General features: G+C 37.2%; 1 protein-coding gene across 4 annotated transcripts; it reads left to right on the top strand.

Moving 5' to 3' along the window:
- The first annotated feature begins 922 nt into the window (after positions 1-922).
- Positions 923-17,610, top strand: LOC129453383 (uncharacterized). Of its 4 annotated transcripts, none has more exons than XR_012366124.1 (16): positions 923-1,450; positions 7,388-7,552; positions 7,805-7,966; positions 8,330-8,446; positions 8,663-8,830; positions 9,465-10,463; positions 10,910-11,004; positions 11,134-11,190; positions 11,873-12,257; positions 12,364-12,480; positions 12,744-12,843; positions 15,249-15,416; positions 15,780-15,827; positions 16,388-16,479; positions 16,621-16,666; positions 17,416-17,610. XR_012366124.1 is itself a non-coding variant. In XM_055217614.2 (12 exons), exons 1-11 carry the CDS (start codon positions 1,372-1,374, stop codon positions 12,833-12,835), a joined length of 2,436 nt encoding a protein of 811 aa, XP_055073589.2. In that variant the 5' UTR covers positions 924-1,371; the 3' UTR covers positions 12,836-12,843; positions 12,970-13,966. The 4 variants fall into 4 exon arrangements, 2 of the variants coding, with proteins under 2 accessions (XP_055073589.2, XP_055073588.2); XR_012366123.1 differs by having other exon boundaries at positions 16,561-16,666; XM_055217614.2 differs by lacking the exons at positions 15,249-15,416; positions 15,780-15,827; positions 16,388-16,479; positions 16,621-16,666; positions 17,416-17,610 and adding an exon at positions 12,970-13,966 and having other exon boundaries at positions 924-1,450.
- Positions 17,611-17,967: the final 357 nt, after the last annotated feature.

Below are 17,967 nucleotides of genomic sequence, written 5' to 3'. Positions count from 1 at the left end.
CGGTTGCATGTGGCTAGCTTGATTATGTGAAACATTAGAGACATATGCAGACATACAGTGTGTTTTTCTGTAAAACACTTTCAAATGTTATGCATTCTGAAAAGCTCAAATGTCATACAATGAAAGTGTTCATGAAGCTTTAGAATTTGTGTAAATAATGTAATGCTAGTTATGATGTTACTTGCACTGTATGTAACGATTAACTAAATACATACTGTGTAAGTGTGTTGCATGATTACATTGTGTATAAACAATATGCTTGAAACATTATTGACCTCTTATTAAACTTTATAATTGTAATGTAATAGTAACACTAAATGAACTATTCTATCCTATGAAGACTAAACAATATTGAAGATTAGGATTGTTGTAACTTCAGATTGAAGTAATTTATTAACTTTACACAATATAAAAGTGGAAAGGGTACAGTATATAATATCTAAATAATAAAATGACAATCATTAAAAAAACTCAATTCATTGCCATATTAAATAAACATCAAAAACCACATTTCAATGTTTATGTTTATTGATTACCAGTTCAACAACTAACGTTAATTACTATTAGAAAGATAACAACTGTAATTGGACACTGTTATTATTTACTTAGATATAGACTGAGGACTTCTTTTTATTTGATGTAATGTTATTGTACAGTGAGTGCAACTGGTGTTTTTTTCAACTGGTGTTTATTTTAAAACATAGATATGATTTTAAAATATCTTCGCTAGCTGTACCCTAAGCTACGTCACGTGAAGCTAATTTTAAAAAAATCTGAGAATGAGATTCGATTTGGTAGATCTTATTTTTTATTTTTATTGCAAAATAAAATAAATACAAAATAGCACTGCACTGACATACAATGAAAAGGAAAGAACAAGAAAAATAAATAAAGAAAAAAATAAATCATTCTTTAAGTATAGAGAAACACGATTGATTAAAAGTAAGCCTTCTGACTGAATGACGGGGCAATCGACACATAACACAATTAAAAGAAATATACTGATTAACAAATATATGAATTGTGGGTTTAACACTTGAGGGCCTAAAAACTGGAAGGATTTTATACACGTGAACTGAAACATCACGTGGCCTGGTCGCACGTGCAGGAGGTATGGCAGAGCGAATAGAATGTTTGACGTCACAATGAGAAAAGAGCGAATAATGGAATGTTTGACGTCATAAACAGAACATATAAATTGGCGCGTTCTGAAAAAAATCTCTTTAGAGCAGCGATTCTCTGAGCGAAAGCAAAGCTAATCCCTGACAGCTATTACAGACTTTCAGTCCGTAAAACACTTGCATACCGAACGTTTAAACGCGACAAGTCAATAACACTGTTACAGACTGTCGTGAAATAGACTGAGGTAAAATGCCTAAATCAAATGATCAGCTCAAGAGCGGACTTTCCATTCCGGGAGCCGTAATGGAAGATGAGTGGATGCCACCAGGTCAGTTAATCACAACATTTGGGAATATTGAACTCGCTGAGCCTTTGACACAAGTTATCTGTGACTCGGACAGCGTCCGAAAACAAGCGGAGACAACACAGAGAGATAACAGTTACGCTAGGCGGATTTCACTCACAAATTTAATTGTTCAAAGTATAAACTCAATAATATTATTACACTAGACAACCAAACTAAGCACATTAGTACTACGATGAAACTTTCCGCCGATAATGAGAAATATAAATATTAGGACCGGCTTTAAAGTGACAGCGCCTCATTTATGGTCCGTTAAAAGCACTGATCTATATAAATGACTGGATTGCGCATGACGTCACACTTGTGAAGCCACCGCGCCGCCATGTTGGTATACCCAAACGTTCTATTAAATCAATGGACGTTATCAGATTTTAATGATAAAACATCACTTTACTCGTCTTCTTTTTTATATGTGAAGTTACCCTGTACACTATTACAACACAAACGTCCAAAGCATGTAAATAGTTATTTACTGAAAGTTGTACATTTTGCGTTTTAAACAGTTATTATACATTCATCTTTATTACAGTATCAGATCAGCAGACAGACCGCAGCATATTTAGTATTAATGACAATAAACGTGCTCATTCTGAAATCTAAATAAATAATCATGCTTTGTACCGTATGTGCATGCAATAATTTGCTAGTTTTGTAATTATGTTATCTAAACTTACAAGTTACCTAAACTTATTTAGAGAAATAACGCCGACCGTCACAGTGTAGCTGAATGTCAAACAAAACTTTATTTATACCCGTGTCATTAACAAATGCAACAGACACACTCACCTTAACGGTTTTTTATAAATCCATTATCCTGCCCGATTAAAACATAAACATTGCAAATAACACCAGAATTAACAAATAATTAATGTACACATATCCTAAAAATTAACCTAATGTAACTGATACGCTGTAAAGGGGGTAAATTTTGATCATGATTTTGAATGGAAGTCAATGACGCTCTCTGCCGGTTGGGTATACCAAGATGGCGGCTCGAACTCTGCGCTGGCTTCACCTCACGCAGTTACGTCAAGCGTTCTATGCGCAATCCAGTCATTTATATAGATCAGTGGTTAAAAGATTATTAGCACAGACTACGAACTTCATACCAGCTTGGTTTTACTGATGGATGTATAATTTTATATTATGTATAGTGTTAAACATTTATATTTATAACAGCTTATATAATAAAAGTTATTTCGCGTTCTTGAAATTGATTGGCTGAGAGCCTTGCGCTATTTCTCCTCAGAGCCTTGAGAGAGTTACATTGAAATTAGGGCTGTCAAAAGATTAATCGCATCCAAAATAAAAGTTTGTGTTTACATAACATATGTGTGTGTACTGTGTATAATTATTATTTATATATAAAAACACACCCAATCATGTATATATTTAAGAAAAATATTTATATTTATATATAATATAATTTATAGAAATGTATATACAGTATTTAAATGCAAATAATTCTTAAATATATACATGAATGTGTGTGTATTTATATATACATAATACTTATACACAGTACACACACATATGCTATGTAAACACAAACTTTTATGTTGGATGCGATTAATCGCGATTAATCTTTTGACAGCCCTAATTGAAATACATCGAGTTAGAGGCAAAGAGCTGTGATTTTTCTTAATTAATTCATTGAAATACAATATTTATGTGTCACACCAATATGTGTAGGTAGTATTTTTATGTAAATCTATCAACAATTGAAAAAAAAATTCACTAATATGGGAAGATTAGTATGGTCAGGTGCCTTGTTAAAGGTACAGTGTGTAATTTTTAGAAGGATCTCTTGTCAGAAATGCAAAATAATATGCAAAACTATATTATCAGCAGTGCTGGGCAAGCTACTTGGAAAATGTAGTGAGCTAAGCTACCAGTTACTTCACATTAAATGAAGCTTCACTACACTGAAGCTACCCCCCTGGGAAATGTAGCAAGCTAAGCTACATCAATAGTAGCTTGCTACATCCAAGCTACTTTTTTATTTTTAACCAGTTTTCATTATGTAATTATGTATTCAGTTTCAATTTATCATTTTGGTAATTATAGGCAATACAAGCATAATGTAGGCCTAGGTACTTCACATTTTGGGGCTGTTTGCTGGACTTATCCTACTCCCAGAATAAAATGCATGTTTGAGCTGCCTTTATTTAAAAACACCTGGCCCTGACATATCTTAACACACAAGGGTCTCCAACGTGGGCCCGCAGGCAGCAGGTAGCCTGCACAGAGTCTGTGAGGTGCTCGCCAAAGCACATTCTATTAATAGTTTCAATTGTAATATTTATTACATGTTTTTATATTAGCTTGGCTTGATGACATAACCCAGTCAGAGGTAGAGCACGAGTCTTCACAGAATGTGAGTGGTAATGTTTTGTATGAATGAAAGCTGCTGCACAACTCGAAAATACGGGACAAACGACGTCCTGTGGCGATTCAAATGACGCGCTTATTCTCAAATTCAGGACGACTTCAGAAATGTTTGGAAAATTGTAGTTTGTGTGGAAGCTACCTCACTACTTGGTCAAAAAAGAGCTTAGCTACTGAAAAGCTATTTGATTTAGAAAGCAGCTAAGCTAAGCTACAATCAAGTAGGGATGCACCGAAATGAAAATTCTTGGCCGAAACCGAAAACCGAAAAAGAGGAAACCAAGGCCGAAAACCGAAAGCCGAAACACCGAAAGAAATTATGCCAATTATTAGTACTACCATTGCACTTATGGTATTTTTGCGTGTAATAGAAATGGAGTCAACACACACAATTTGAGAAGAAAATTAAGCCAAACAGCATATGGCATAAACAAACCCAACTTCAGTTATTTAGGCCAGTGGTTTTCAAACTGGGGGCCGCGAGATGGTGCCAGGGGGACCCCAGTTTTATGACATTTTATGAAATACATTAATTCATCATGAATTCTGTGTAATTAAATAAAAAAAATAAGGCTACTAACCAAAAGCACTACTTTTTTGTATAATTTAATTTTTTTATTAAAATTTTGAGTTTTAGAACAGTTTTTTGTCACAAATTTTCTTTGGGGGGCCGCGAAGGAATGTACCTTACACAAGGGGGGCCGCACGCTGAAAAAGTTTGGGAACCACTGATTTAGGCTATCTGCCTCACGTCTGGAAAAACTGATGAGTAGGCTACTAGTAGTGACACATCAGGTTGTTAAAAGTTAAACTGTTTGTTTAATTAATCCTTTGGTGCTTGTTTGCCATGCAGTACATTTAAAAACTGAGATGTGCTAGTTGTGGTTTTGTTTAACGTTAATGTTACATAATGCTGATAAAAATGATGGCATTTTAATGCACGTTAAAACCCTGAATGGATCGAAGGCTCAGTCAAATGTGAATATCTTCGTTATTTAGTCTGACATGTTTTTGTTTAGATAGAAAGTCATATTTAGCCTACCTTCTCCGCTGAAACCCGTTTTTCTCATTAATGCCAGCTGCAGAAAAAACTCTGCTCTGTGGTTATCCAGTGAGAACAACAAACGGATCTAACAAATATATCTGAATTTAATATTATGTTACAAATAACGCAAGCTGGCTTGATACATTATTGCTGAGGGTGCAAAGTTACGAGCTTAATTTAACAACACTTCACAAAACGGAGCTATTGTTTGCTGTTACGGCATTTGCAGTTTTCGGGTTCGTTATAACCATATCCACAGATAAAATTAATGTTCTCCGTTTCGCTTTCCATGCGTGTCTCGTGTCGTTTTAACAACAAAATAAACTAGGCTATATAAGGAAGCGAACAAGTCTCTCATCATGCACGCTGATGCGGCGGCGGAGAAGCACGTCTAACACCTGGCATTAAAACTCTAAACACTTAAATGAGTCTGCAATCTGAATTACCAAAACAATCAGAAATACATACATATTAATTTTCATGTATATTTTATATTAAAGTCTGTAAAAGACCGTACAGGTGAAGTGAAAAAGGATTAAATGAGCAGTAGCCGTAATGCTGCGGTGGCGGATTAAAAACGTTTGAACATCATTTTTCCCCATTCTAATTATTATTGCAGATCGAATATTTGACCATTCGTGCACATCACTAATTTTAAAAGCAATCATGTTAAATGTCTGTTGTTCTGGATGTTAATCTGAACGAATGTTTAGTCGGAGCTTGTGAAAACAGTACACAAATGCCCAGAGAAAAGGCATTGCGGAGGTTGCGGAGGTCCTGGTCAGAAATTCGGCGGACGCGGGTTTGAGAGAAACCTAGTCCACACCGCAGATATGTTACTTCAGACAAGCACGTGCAGGTCGCGGTGTCTGTTTGCGTCATCACATTATTTCGGCCGTATTTTTTCGGTGATAAAAGTCTTTCGGCCGAAAACCGAAAATCCACTTTTGGGCCATTTTCGGCCGAAAATTTTCGGTGGCCGAATATTCGGTGCATCCCTACTGAAAAATGTAGTTAAACTACTAGCTTCGCTACTTGTAGTGAAGCTACTGCCCAGCACTGATTATCAGTGGTGTATAAAGACCTTTCATAATGAACCGTTATGTGTTTATTACCTTAAAATAAGACGTTTTTATCTACATATACCAAGGGTCCCCTTACATGAAAGTCACCATTTTGTGCCGCCATGTTTCTACAGAAGCCATTAATTGATAAACATTTTTTACTAAGTTGTTTCCAATGACATGTTTGTCTCGTGGCGGCTACTGTAGCTTCTCTATGTGATTAAAAAATGAAGGGTCACCAGCACTTCACCACTAAATGCCGCTAAAATTTACACACTGCACCTTTAACATGTTTTACGCTGCCTCAACAATTTTAAAGGTGCGATGAATCGGCTGTTTTTATTGTTTTATACTGTTGTCTGAGGTCTACATATGACGTTCGTGTGGTTTTTACATTTTAAAAACATCAAAGGCAATAAGTAATAGGCTAGTTTGTACCCTGGTTTTGAGGCTGGCTCGAAAAATGCTCTGTTTTGATGGGCGGGTCGCATTGAAGACCTGGATGTAAATTAGAGCTGAAGATCTTTGCCCGAACCCGACGGGACCCGTCGGGACCCGACGGGCTCGGGCGGGTTCGGGCTTCATTTCTTACATTTTACACGGGCTCGAGCCGGGCTCGGGCTTGCGCTCCGGCTTTGTGAGGTAAATGAGCGGTCAAGTTCAATGCTGCTGGATGCTGCATCAGTAGCGCAGGACCGCGCTGAATTAATTTACAGTGGATTTAATGATTTTCCTCATCAAAAACATGTAGCCTAATCTTGGTGAATAAAGGTTTTTCAATGTATAACTAAATATGAATCGAGTCTTAAATACATAATTTAGACAGAGGATATAGACTAATGTTGGCAGTAATGGAGAGAAGTGCCGACGCAAATCCCGCGGAGCCTTTCTCTTAATTTCGTTATTGCCAAATACCCATCTTAATTCAGAATGTATTATCTTAATTTAATTCGTTAAGAAATAAAAAAATGTATTGGCATATTTATAGTGTATTGCATAAGCCCATTTAGAATGAGATGTTACAATGTTACAGATGCCTTATTTTATTTCTTTTTTTCAACTTCCAAGTGGGGTGTAGATTATTAGTCATGAATAAATAATGTTAAAACCTGTCTAAATTTCTCATTCTTGACAAAAGCTGTGTGTGTGCGCACATTTAAATAATGTCGGGCTGTAAACGGGTTCGGGCTTTTAAAAAGCTGTCAATCTAAATGTACGTTCGGGTTCGGGCTGCATTCTGTCGGGCTTCGGACATTTCGGGCTTAACTTTTAAGGCCCGATTACAGCTCTAATGTAAATGCCCACTGCCAAAGCTTGTTTTGTGGTTCGGGGATTACAACTATACAGTAAAATATATTAGATGTTAGAAGTTTATAAAGTGTGCTTGTTTTTTTGTCTGTCCAGCTGTTAGACAGAATACAATTCTGTCTGCATCAGCTCGTGGGCTCGTGACCAGCAGCGGTCTAGGTGGTGCTCAACGGAGGTTGAACATCTCTAGACCTGCAGCTGGTCACATGAGGTTCACTCTTCCAGGAGCTGTGGAGGATGATGAGGAGTGTAGCCCGACAGGTCAGTCACACTTTTAAGATGACACCTCAAAATTATACATATGTAATAATATATATTATGCGTTTTTAAAACGCACATTTTATATATTTTTTCACATTAAGAGTAAACTCAATAAACGTTTGGAATTGAAACACATGTAACAGTAGCATACTGTATAATTAATGTTTGTCAAAACACCACAATAACTATACAGTAAAATATGTTAGATGTTATAGAAGTTTATAAAGTGTTCTTGATTTCCTGTCTGTCTAGCTGTTAGACAGAGTACCATCCTGTCTGCGTCAGCTTGTGGGCTTGTGTCCGGCAGCAGTGTAGGTGATGCTCAACGGAGGTTGAACATCTTTACACCTGCAGCCGGTCACGTGAGGTGTGCCCTTCTTGGGGCCGTAGAGGACTACGAGTGTAGAGGAGAAGGTCAGTCAGTCATTATAATGACGCCTCAGATATAATGAAGCAAAAATGTGTTAAATAAGGAAACATCTAAAACATTCTGGGAGGGGTCCTCAGGGACCAGGATTGAGAAACACTGGTGTAGATAGTAAATAGTGTAGAGTTCATAAAATAATATTTAATTTTATATACATAAAATAATATAGTTATTTTGTCTGGCATAGTTTCAGGACTTTGTTTAGTATTTTTGGTGCTTTTGTTTTAGTTTTCAATTTAAATGTGTATTATTATTATAATTATTTTTACTACAATGTTTGTCAAAATAGCACAATAACAATAACAATGTGTTCCTTATGTCTGATTTGTCCAACATCATGTCTTCGTCAGCTCGTGGTTTCGTGACCAACAGCGGTGTATGTGATGCTCGATGGAAGTCAAACATCTCTACAACTGCAGCTGGTCACGTAAAGTTTGCTGTAGATGATGAGGAGTGCAGCCGAGCAGGTCAGTCACACCATTATAATGACACCTCAAATATATACATATGTAATAAGTTTCTCAAAAGAGGTGTGGAATAATATAAAGTAACCATAGCGTACAGTATATACAATTTTTGTTTAATATGTTTCATAATGTTTGTAAAAATACCTCAATAACTATACAGTAAAATGAGTTAGATTTTACAGTTTATAATGTGGTGTTCTTGTCTGGTCTGTCCAGCCGTTAGACAGAATACCATTCTGTCTACGTCAGCTTGTGGGCTCGTGACGGGCAGCAGTGCACGAGATGTTCGGCAGAGGTCAAACATCTCTACACCTGCAGCTAGTCAAGAGAGCATCACCCCTCCAAGAGCTGCAAAAAAGGAGGAGAGGAGAAAGAAAAAAGCTGGTGAGTCACAACATTATTATGACACCTTAAAGGGATACTACACTTTTTCTTTAAATATTCCAATTTTTCAGCTCCCCTAGAGTTAAACATTTGATTTTTACCATTTTGGTATCCATTCATTCAGCTGATCTCCGGGTCTGGCTGTACCACTTTTAGCATAGCTTAGCACAATCCATTAAATCTGATTAGACCATTAGCATCGCACAAAAAATAACCAAAGAGTTTTGATATTTTTCCTATTTAAAACTTGACTATTCTGTAGTTACAATGTGTACTAAGACGGACAGAAAATTAAAAGTTGTGATTTTCTAGGCCGATATGGCTAGGAACTATACTCTCATTCTGACGTAATAATCAATGACTTTGCTTCCATACCATGGCAGCAGGAGGCGCAATGATATTACACAGCAGCCGAAAATAGTCCCCTGGTATTAATAGTTATTAAGGGGATTATTTTTGGGCACAGCGTAATATCATTGCGCCTCCTGCAGTCATGTTACAGCAGCAAAGTCCTTGATTGTTACGCAAGAATGAGAGTATAGAGTATTTAGCTATGCAGGGAAAGAGTTAAGAAATATATTACTGGTATCTGGTGGTAACATTACTATTTGTCTTTTCTATTTCTGTCTTTTAGATAAAAAACCAAAACAGCAAAAGGGAAAGAGCATCAGTGCTTTTTTCCGTAGAACAGTCCAGGCTATACAGCATGCCTGCTGTATCTGCCAAAATGAGGATGACCTGGAGTCATCTGATTCAGATGATCCTCAGCCAGGTCCATCCAACCTGCTGTCAAGTACCCGTGAAGATCCAACTGATTTGCAGAAAGGTCCATCTGGACTCAAGCATACGGGTTTTCAAGAACCAGCCTATTGCCTGGCTGGTTCATTTACCTTGGAGGAAACGGAGATCCAAGAAGAGACTGATCATAACCAAGGTCCATTCGACCCGGCGGAGCTTCGTGCTCAACCTGATCAGGCTTTTTGTAAGCCAGGCCCTTTCGGCCTGCATGGAGCCCGTGAGCAAGATAGTCCCTTCGGACTTGAGCGAGCGCGCCATGAAGAACCAGCCTATTGCCTGGCTGGTTCATATACCTTGGAGGAAACGGAGATCCAAGAAGAGACTGATCATAACCAAGGTCCATTCGACCCGGCGGAGCTTCGTGCTCAACCTGATCAGGCTTTTTGTAAGCCAGGCCCTTTCGGCCTGCATGGAGCCCGTGAGCAAGATAGTCCCTTCGGACTTGAGCGAGCGCGCCATGAAGAACCAGCCTATTGCCAGGCTGGTTCATTTACCTTGGAGAAAAAAGAAATCCAAGAAGAGACTGATCTTGAGACTGATCTCGAGCCAGCGGGCTGTCATAAACCAGGCTGTTGCCCACCTGGTTCATCTAAATTAAAGCCAAAAGCTCAAGATCAAGATCCAGCTGACTCTCAGCCAGGCCCTTCCGGTCTGCAAAGTGCCCATTCGCAGAATAGTCCCCTTGGACTCGAGCCAGCGGGCTGTCATAAACCAGGCTGTTGCCCACCTGGTTCATCTGAATTGAAGCCAAAAGCTCAAGATCAAGATCCAGCTGACTCTCAGCCAGGTCCATCTGGCCTGCAGTCAAGTGGCCCTGCAGATTCCCAACCTGCTAGTGAGTTTACTGTTATTATGTTCTGTTTTTTATTGTCAGCTTTATTTTTCTCTCTCGTCAAATGCTCTTCTCCTAATTGTTTCAAAACTGTGCCCAGTTAAGTGTATTTATACACCATATGTTTATGTAATACCTTCCCTTTGTATTCAATATACAATGTGTTATTCTGAAGGACCCTTGATTCAGCACAATAACTCTTGAACTTTTCCATCCATCTTGTCCTGATTTCCCGTGTAAAGAAATATTTAGGGTTTTTTAATGGTTGTCCTGCTGTTTCACTTGTACTTGATCCCAAACATCTTGTTTATGATGCTAGTAGCTGATTAGCTTTGGATGTACTGAACAACTCGCATTAAATTAATATTTATTCTGTCTGTTTTATTATAAGCAGCACTGCTATTGGAGACAAAAAACCTTATGTTCATTTTGTATTGATTGTTTTTCAGGGGCATTTCAAATGCTTTATACAATAGGAAAATTGATAGGAAGAGGTGGCTTTGGTACAATTCGTGAGGGATGTCGAAAATCCGATGGCAGAAAGGTAAAACTGCTCTTCATCAAACAGCACAATGTGACATAACATATAAATCCATGTTGAGTGTTTTGATCTAAATATGTTTATATCAGTTATAGTTTGATGTGACTTACAAATGGTTACTTTCCTTTATAGGTCGCCATCAAATTCATTGAGAAGTCGTGCCCCTCAACTAACAGTTACATTAAAATGGTAAGTTAGCAAGATTTTTAATACATGTAAAATTTTAAATTGAGATGTATTTGGCTTAGTTGAAGCACATAAGATGCTCTTTAGGACATATTTCAGATAACATGAAACATCAGGTTTTGTCCATATCACCACGAGGGGGACAAACCAAATAACACAAACAAAAATCAGTTGTTGAGTAAATGCATAAAAAATAAGTGTTCGTTGTCTACTTACCTAAATCCAATTCATAATGATAGCCTATAAAAATTATTTATTTATTATTTGTTAAAAGTATAAATAGTTTTAAGCAACGTAACATCTGAGGAATCATCTGTTGTTAAAACACTGAAAACTGTAAAGAGCATTCAGCTACACAGGGGAACGTGACGTGAATATCAGCAGGGCTTTCAATAGTTTTAGGATAGAAAAACTTCTATCTGTCATGTTGATGTATAATGACCGATCCGCTCTGATGCGGTAATCACAGACATCAGATTCAAAGCAAAACGCACATACAGAAAATTACTCTGCAAATAACTGCAGCTTTATAGTTTAAACAGAGATGGCGATAGTGAGGCAAAAGTTACAGAATGCAGCTGTAATAAATGTGTAAATAAAGACCCCACTTTATCTTAGTAAAAGTGCACAAAAATTATATATCTCCGTGTTTTTCAGTTAACCTCTTTTAATGCTTTTGTTTCAGCCTGGACATGCCGAGCCTCTTTATACAGAAGTGGCAATCAATCTGATGCTGCTTCAACCGAAGAAAAGCCCCTACATTGTGGAAATGTTAGACTGGTTTGAAGAGAGGAATCAGTACATCATCATTTTGGAGTTGCCTCATCCCTGCATGAATCTTCTTGAGTTTGTCGAGAGTAATGGAGGTCGTCTGTCAGAAGTCCAGGCACGTCCATTAATGCGCCAAGCAGTGCTCGCGGCCATACACTGCATTGACAGAGGTGTCTATCACGGAGATTTAAAGCTCGACAACATGCTGGTCAACACAGACACGATGGAGCTAAAATTGATAGACTTTGGACTCAGCAATCTTGCGAACGATTGTGGGAGACGAGGCGCACCATACAGGGGTGAGTTGACTTTCTGTATTGTTTTCTTGGAAGCACACTACTGAGATTTACAAGTACATTTACTTTTGAATAATGAAATTTTTTTAACCTTTTGTTTATGTTACAGGGCTATATTTTGCTGATGAACAGACTATGCATGCTTTGGCTATTTTATTGTTCAAAATGTTGCATGGACAAGTGTTTAGAGGCAGAACCACTGAAGGCACTGCTGTGATATCCAAAGGTAAGAGAATGGCACTAACAAAGCAATTCATTGTTAAACGCAAGCAAAGCTTCTGCACAATCATGGAAAGTTTTAACCTGATGCAATTTTCTAAGTTTTAATTCGAAGAAATTGCTACTTAAACTTCAAAATGTCAACATTGATTAATGTTTCTATATAGTACATATTTCAGAAGCTTATATAAGATAGTATATATATATATATATATATTTGACAAAACCTAAATGTCTAATCTGTGCTCTTGTCTACACTTGTGAATACAGAGTGTCAAGACTTGATAGATTGGAGCCTGGACCTCCAGCGAGGCACTCGGCCAACATTGAAAGAATTCTTTCAACATAAATGGTTCAATTAGGAATAAAGGTCAGGAGCAGATCATATTCTTCAGAAATGTTATTCATTAGGTCATCAAAGACAGACCCTTTCAAAGGAAAAAAACTAAAGTAAAATGTTAAATACAAAGTTCTTTACATTTTCTTGATTTAGCAGATCCACAAATTGACTCCAGCGATTGAGAGCAGAGGAAGAAGTCATTCATCAAATACAACAGAATTAATAAATTTATTTATTATCAAAGCACAGAGTCGTTGAGTAACAGAGAGTGCATTTATAAATCAACAGATAAAGTGAGGAAGTAGTAAAGAAGTAGAAAATGTGTCCTATCTGCATGCTTTTATGCATTGAACTGTTGATAGTTTATTGGCTGATTAGTGCAGGTGTTATTAAAAAAGTGTTTTGTAAGTATAGTAGTTAGTTACAATCGGTAGAATTCACAAAAAAATTAAAGTTGATTTGCAAATGAAAATATTCTTTAAAAAAAGTTAGTAATGCAACTCACAGTACTGTAATGTGTATAGCCAAATTCTAGCCTGACGTTGTCATACTCAATTCTAGTCAGAATTTGAGTCTGATACCGCTCCATTGAGCTAAAATTATGAGGCGTGTCTCAACCGAAAAATGCCTCTGCACTCAATTGGATAGACATACGACCAATCAGAGCAACGGAGTGTGTGATGTTGAAATGGCGTCTTTAGCAGCCTGACCGAACTGCTAGTAATTGCGCTACAATGATACTAACATCATTGTAATTATACTAAGGCTGAGTTAGCGAAGGTACATCAACAACTACTATGTTTACAACATTTCATTTATATCACAACATTAAGTATTTACTAAGTCATACAGTAAGACTATCTCTTACCATTTGTACGTTAGGTGAACTTCAGCCACGACGATAACTACCCATTACGTTGGCTTGAAAAATATCGGAGCCTAGCATGTCCCTCCACTTATTCAGCAGTCACGATTCCAGGCTTCCGAAAAGAAGCTGGCAACGACCGCTAATTGCATCGCCATGATACCCATTTCAGTTGCTTCTTTAACTTTGTCCTCCATAGGAAGGACGGCGAAAACATAAACAAATGCCTTGATCGCGTTTCTCTGTTCCTCTTTTTAAATCAATGCTCTGTCGATATCTTTTAGAACAGACTCATGTCAGAATCCACACATCTGAATTCACCAGCAGCAGCCATTTCATTGTAATCAGATTGAACACACGCGCTCTTTGGTGACGTGGTTGATACGTTACTGTTGATCATCTGTCCATCATCGTATAAAGCCCGCCCTCACAATTTGATTCGTCGGCCGGTTTTGGTATTCGCATAGTAGCTCCTCAACGGTGAATCCCCAGACCGATCTTCCCCGTTTTTCAAATCTTGGTGGGCGGGGCTAAGATCGGCTGGCACCCAGGCTAGCCAAATTCTATGTAACACCCACTTTCAATGTGTAACACCAATTATGATACTGCTGTTTATTATTATCAAATTAATATATTCTCAATATATTTGTAGATCGCATTCTGTGCATTTGTGAATTCGACATTTATTTGTGAATCATAATCTATTTATAATCAGTCACACAGTACTTTTCGTTCTATTAACATGAAAATCAGCACATCATTCATTGGCATGAATTCATCGAAGTGGCCATTAGTAGGGTTGGGCATCATTTCAAATGTATCGATTTCGATTCCACTTATCTGATTAATTAACAATACTTGGTTTTGATTCCAAAGTGGTGAAAATATACTCTCACGTGTGAAGATCTCTAACTGTGGTGTTCAATATCATTTTCAGCTCAATGACACCTGCAGTTCTGCTGCATGAAGTCCTCAAAAATAAACTATAGTATGATACATTTACATTTAGACATTTAGCAGACGTTTCAGCCGAAGCAACTTACAAAGATTAGGAAACAATAAAGCGATTTGTTATAGGGAGGCAATAATACCAGAAGTGTTTATACCAGGTTACAAGAAGTTTTCACTATTCCAAAACATTACCTGTTAAGAGATAGAGTTAGTCATTTTTATTTTTTATTTGAAGATAGTAGAGGTGTGTCTGCAGTCAATATCAATTTGTCAAGTATTTTTGGACTAGACGAGTTTTTAGTTGTTTTTTGAATGCTGCAAGAGATGCGGCTGACCGGACTCCTATAGGAAGATCATTTCACCAGCAGGGAGTAGTGAAGGAAAATGAGCGGGAACGTGATTTAGTGCCTCTTGTGAAGGTATGACGCTGCACATTAACATGGAGACTAGGAGTGATTTTGTCTGTCATGGTCACTGAAGTTATGCCATTCAATGAAACAAACTTGCAAGACTTCAGGAGAGCCCAAGTGGCAGAACGTCCATGGCTGCAGATGTTCAAAAAATGTTATTAAATGTTTTATGGAATAAGTTTACATTCACATTGTTTTCAAATTTACAGTTGAAGTAAACCGGCTATGGAGTAGAAACCAGGAGGAGACGTTTAAGTCGTCGTAATCGCTCTGCAAGGCCTTCACAAGAGTGATCTGCTGCTTAAGTAGCCTGACACAGAGGATTGCGAAGTTTGAAAGGGAGGAACTGGAAGCTGCCGGACTCTTAGAGGAAAAAGGTAAACTTTTTGGTTGGTATGTTTTTATAAAAAAATTGGTAAAATGCTTGATTATATTTTGAGTATGTCTGTTTTGTCTTTTAACTGATACTGAATTTTTTTTTAAACTACATTTTAAAAACATACTCGAAACTTAATAACTGTGTGGATTTGAGAAACATTAGGCATGACTCAAATTTTCTGAATTTTGTTTCTTACATTTTGTAGGTAATGCAATATATTTGTTTATAATGAACGAACTGTCTGTGAATCTTCCAAGCTTTGGCCGATAGAGGATCTTACCTGAACTTTATTGTCACTTTATAATGGACATCATTCTGTGTATTAATCCTTCTGTCTGATTTTTTTCATTTGTTGCTTCAGGAACTTCAGAAGATGAATATTGAAGAATGTGAGAATAGACACAGAAAGGTAAGTCTGAGTAAATGTAATATAAAACATATTACATATTTACCTGTAATGGTTTTTGTGTATTCATATCGCAGAGGCTTTAACCTAAAGCAAATTCTAGCAGAAATCTTATCTGTATCATAGAGAGAGTAATATAGCTTTAATTCAGAGTTTATACTGTAGGTTAGACTATGTGTCTATAAACACTGATCTTTCACCAAGACATCTGTCTTGTTCTCCTCACACAACACCTCAATTTGTCTCCTCTGACCGTATATTTAATCCTGACCCGTCCCTGCACTTTTGGCTGCATAAACTCATATTTGTATGGCTGTGGTATAACATACGAGTTTAAATAAACATTTAATATTTCCTCAGCGTCCAAACTGCCATTGCTATCCATTGTTTTCCTACTGAATTGATCGCTCTGTCTTCCAGTTTGGCGGTTTTAGTTGCAACACAACTCAAATTTAAATTAAACTGCGATCAACAAACCCTAGATCCGCTCTAAACTCTTCTTCATTTATTCCTTGTTGGGTTATGTTTCTATAATAATAATAAAATCTGTATTTCTATTTAAGAACTTCATCAAAGGCCACGATGGCTAAGATGAGCCTGAAGGGAAAAAATGTGGGAAGATGCTGTTTCATCTCTGCTTTCCAGATCATCTGGGGTAAGTTTGTAAAACACATATTAAAAATAGGACCAGAACATTTCTAAGGACAGATGTGTCTGTCTTTTTTTTACACTTCAGGCTATGGATATTCAAATGACATGAAAAGTCAAGAAGCTTAAAATTGTAATTTCTCATCAGTGAATTCTCTGACAGACGGTCCAGAAGTTCATCTTAGCTTTCAATGGTAAGTGACTTGACTCCACAAGAGGCTGTTTGATCGACACGTAAACCAACCACTTAATTTGCTTTAACGTCTCATTTTGGTTTGAAAAAATAAAGTCGATATCATCTAAGTATTCAGACCCTTTACTCAGTACTTAAAGCAGCAGTTACAGCCTCAGGTCTGACAAACAAATCCAGGTGTTGCCAAGCTTGCTGTGTAACCAAACCGATCAGAAGCACCATTCACTTCAATAGTATTCTTTTCTCCTACTATGGAAGTAAATGGTGCCTCTGATCAGTTTGCATACAAACATTATTCAAAATATATTCCTTTGTGTTCGTCAGAAACCTTTAAGATGTAGAAACATCTCATCAACCATCAAGACAAATGGGAGGCACCTGAGCAAAATTTCAGGTGTTGTTGTAAAGGGTCTGAATACATTTGCAAAAGTTTTTAAAATTGTGTTTTCACTTTGTCATGGTGTAAATATCAACAATTGTTCATGCAATCATGCAACAACATAAAACTGAAAAGTGATAGGGGTCTAAATACTTTCTGAATGAACTGTGACTGTAGATGATCTTGACTAAAGCTCATTGTCACTTTAGTAAACACAACAGCTGTCTTCATTTATCAGACAGCAATGCTATGTTTCTAGTCAGACTATTAAAGAACACAAATCTTGCCCTGATGTGCAATAACAAGATTTTTTTATACATTGCCTGCAGCATTGACAATGAAATAACTTGTGGTTTGTTTTTCCTCTCTAGATGCTACAGTACAGTATGAGGGTAAGGTAAACTAACAACAAAATTCATATTTGCAGTTTTCCTTGAATAAAAAATGATGAATAAAATGATTTTTAAAAATTTCGTTTTCATCTTTTATGTTTTTATTCTTTGGAATAGTCTCCTTCTGCACAACTAATGATCAATTTTAACAGCTGCTTTCATGTTTATTTAGAAATGGTAGGCATGTCCCTACTGAAAAATCCAGCTAAGACCAGCATAAGCTGGTGAGCTGGTTTTAGCTGGTCCCCAGCTTGGTTTTGGCTGGTTTTGCTGGTGTAGGAAGCTGGTTTTGCTGGTGTAGCAAGCTGGTCTAGGTGTGTTTTGGTCACATTTTAAGCTGGTCTAGCTGGACTTAGCTGGTCATGCTGGAATACCAGCTGTCCCACCAGCATGACCAGCTTTGTCAGACTGGGAGGACCAGCGTAAACCACCTTAAACCAGCTAAAACCAGCTACCAGCTTATGCTGGTTTTAGCTGGATTTTTCAGTAGGGGTGCCATTTTATTTGTTCACATTCAAACTTTACCTGTAG

This window comes from Misgurnus anguillicaudatus, chromosome 23, assembly GCF_027580225.2.
Source record: "Misgurnus anguillicaudatus chromosome 23, ASM2758022v2, whole genome shotgun sequence".
Lineage (NCBI taxonomy): Eukaryota > Metazoa > Chordata > Actinopteri > Cypriniformes > Cobitidae > Misgurnus > Misgurnus anguillicaudatus.
This window is presented reverse-complemented; position numbering and strand designations above follow the sequence as displayed.

Bases quoted from the DNA above. Each gene is read 5' to 3' on its own strand.
- LOC129453383 (XM_055217614.2), top strand. From the start codon at position 1,372: ATGCCTAAATCAAATGATCAGCTCAAGAGCGGACTTTCCATTCCGGGA. The intron at 7,967-8,329 runs GTCAGTCAGTCA...TGTCTTCGTCAG, and splicing joins CTACGAGTGTAGAGGAGAAG to CTCGTGGTTTCGTGACCAAC. The intron at 12,481-12,743 runs GTAAGAGAATGG...TTGTGAATACAG, and splicing joins CACTGCTGTGATATCCAAAG to AGTGTCAAGACTTGATAGAT.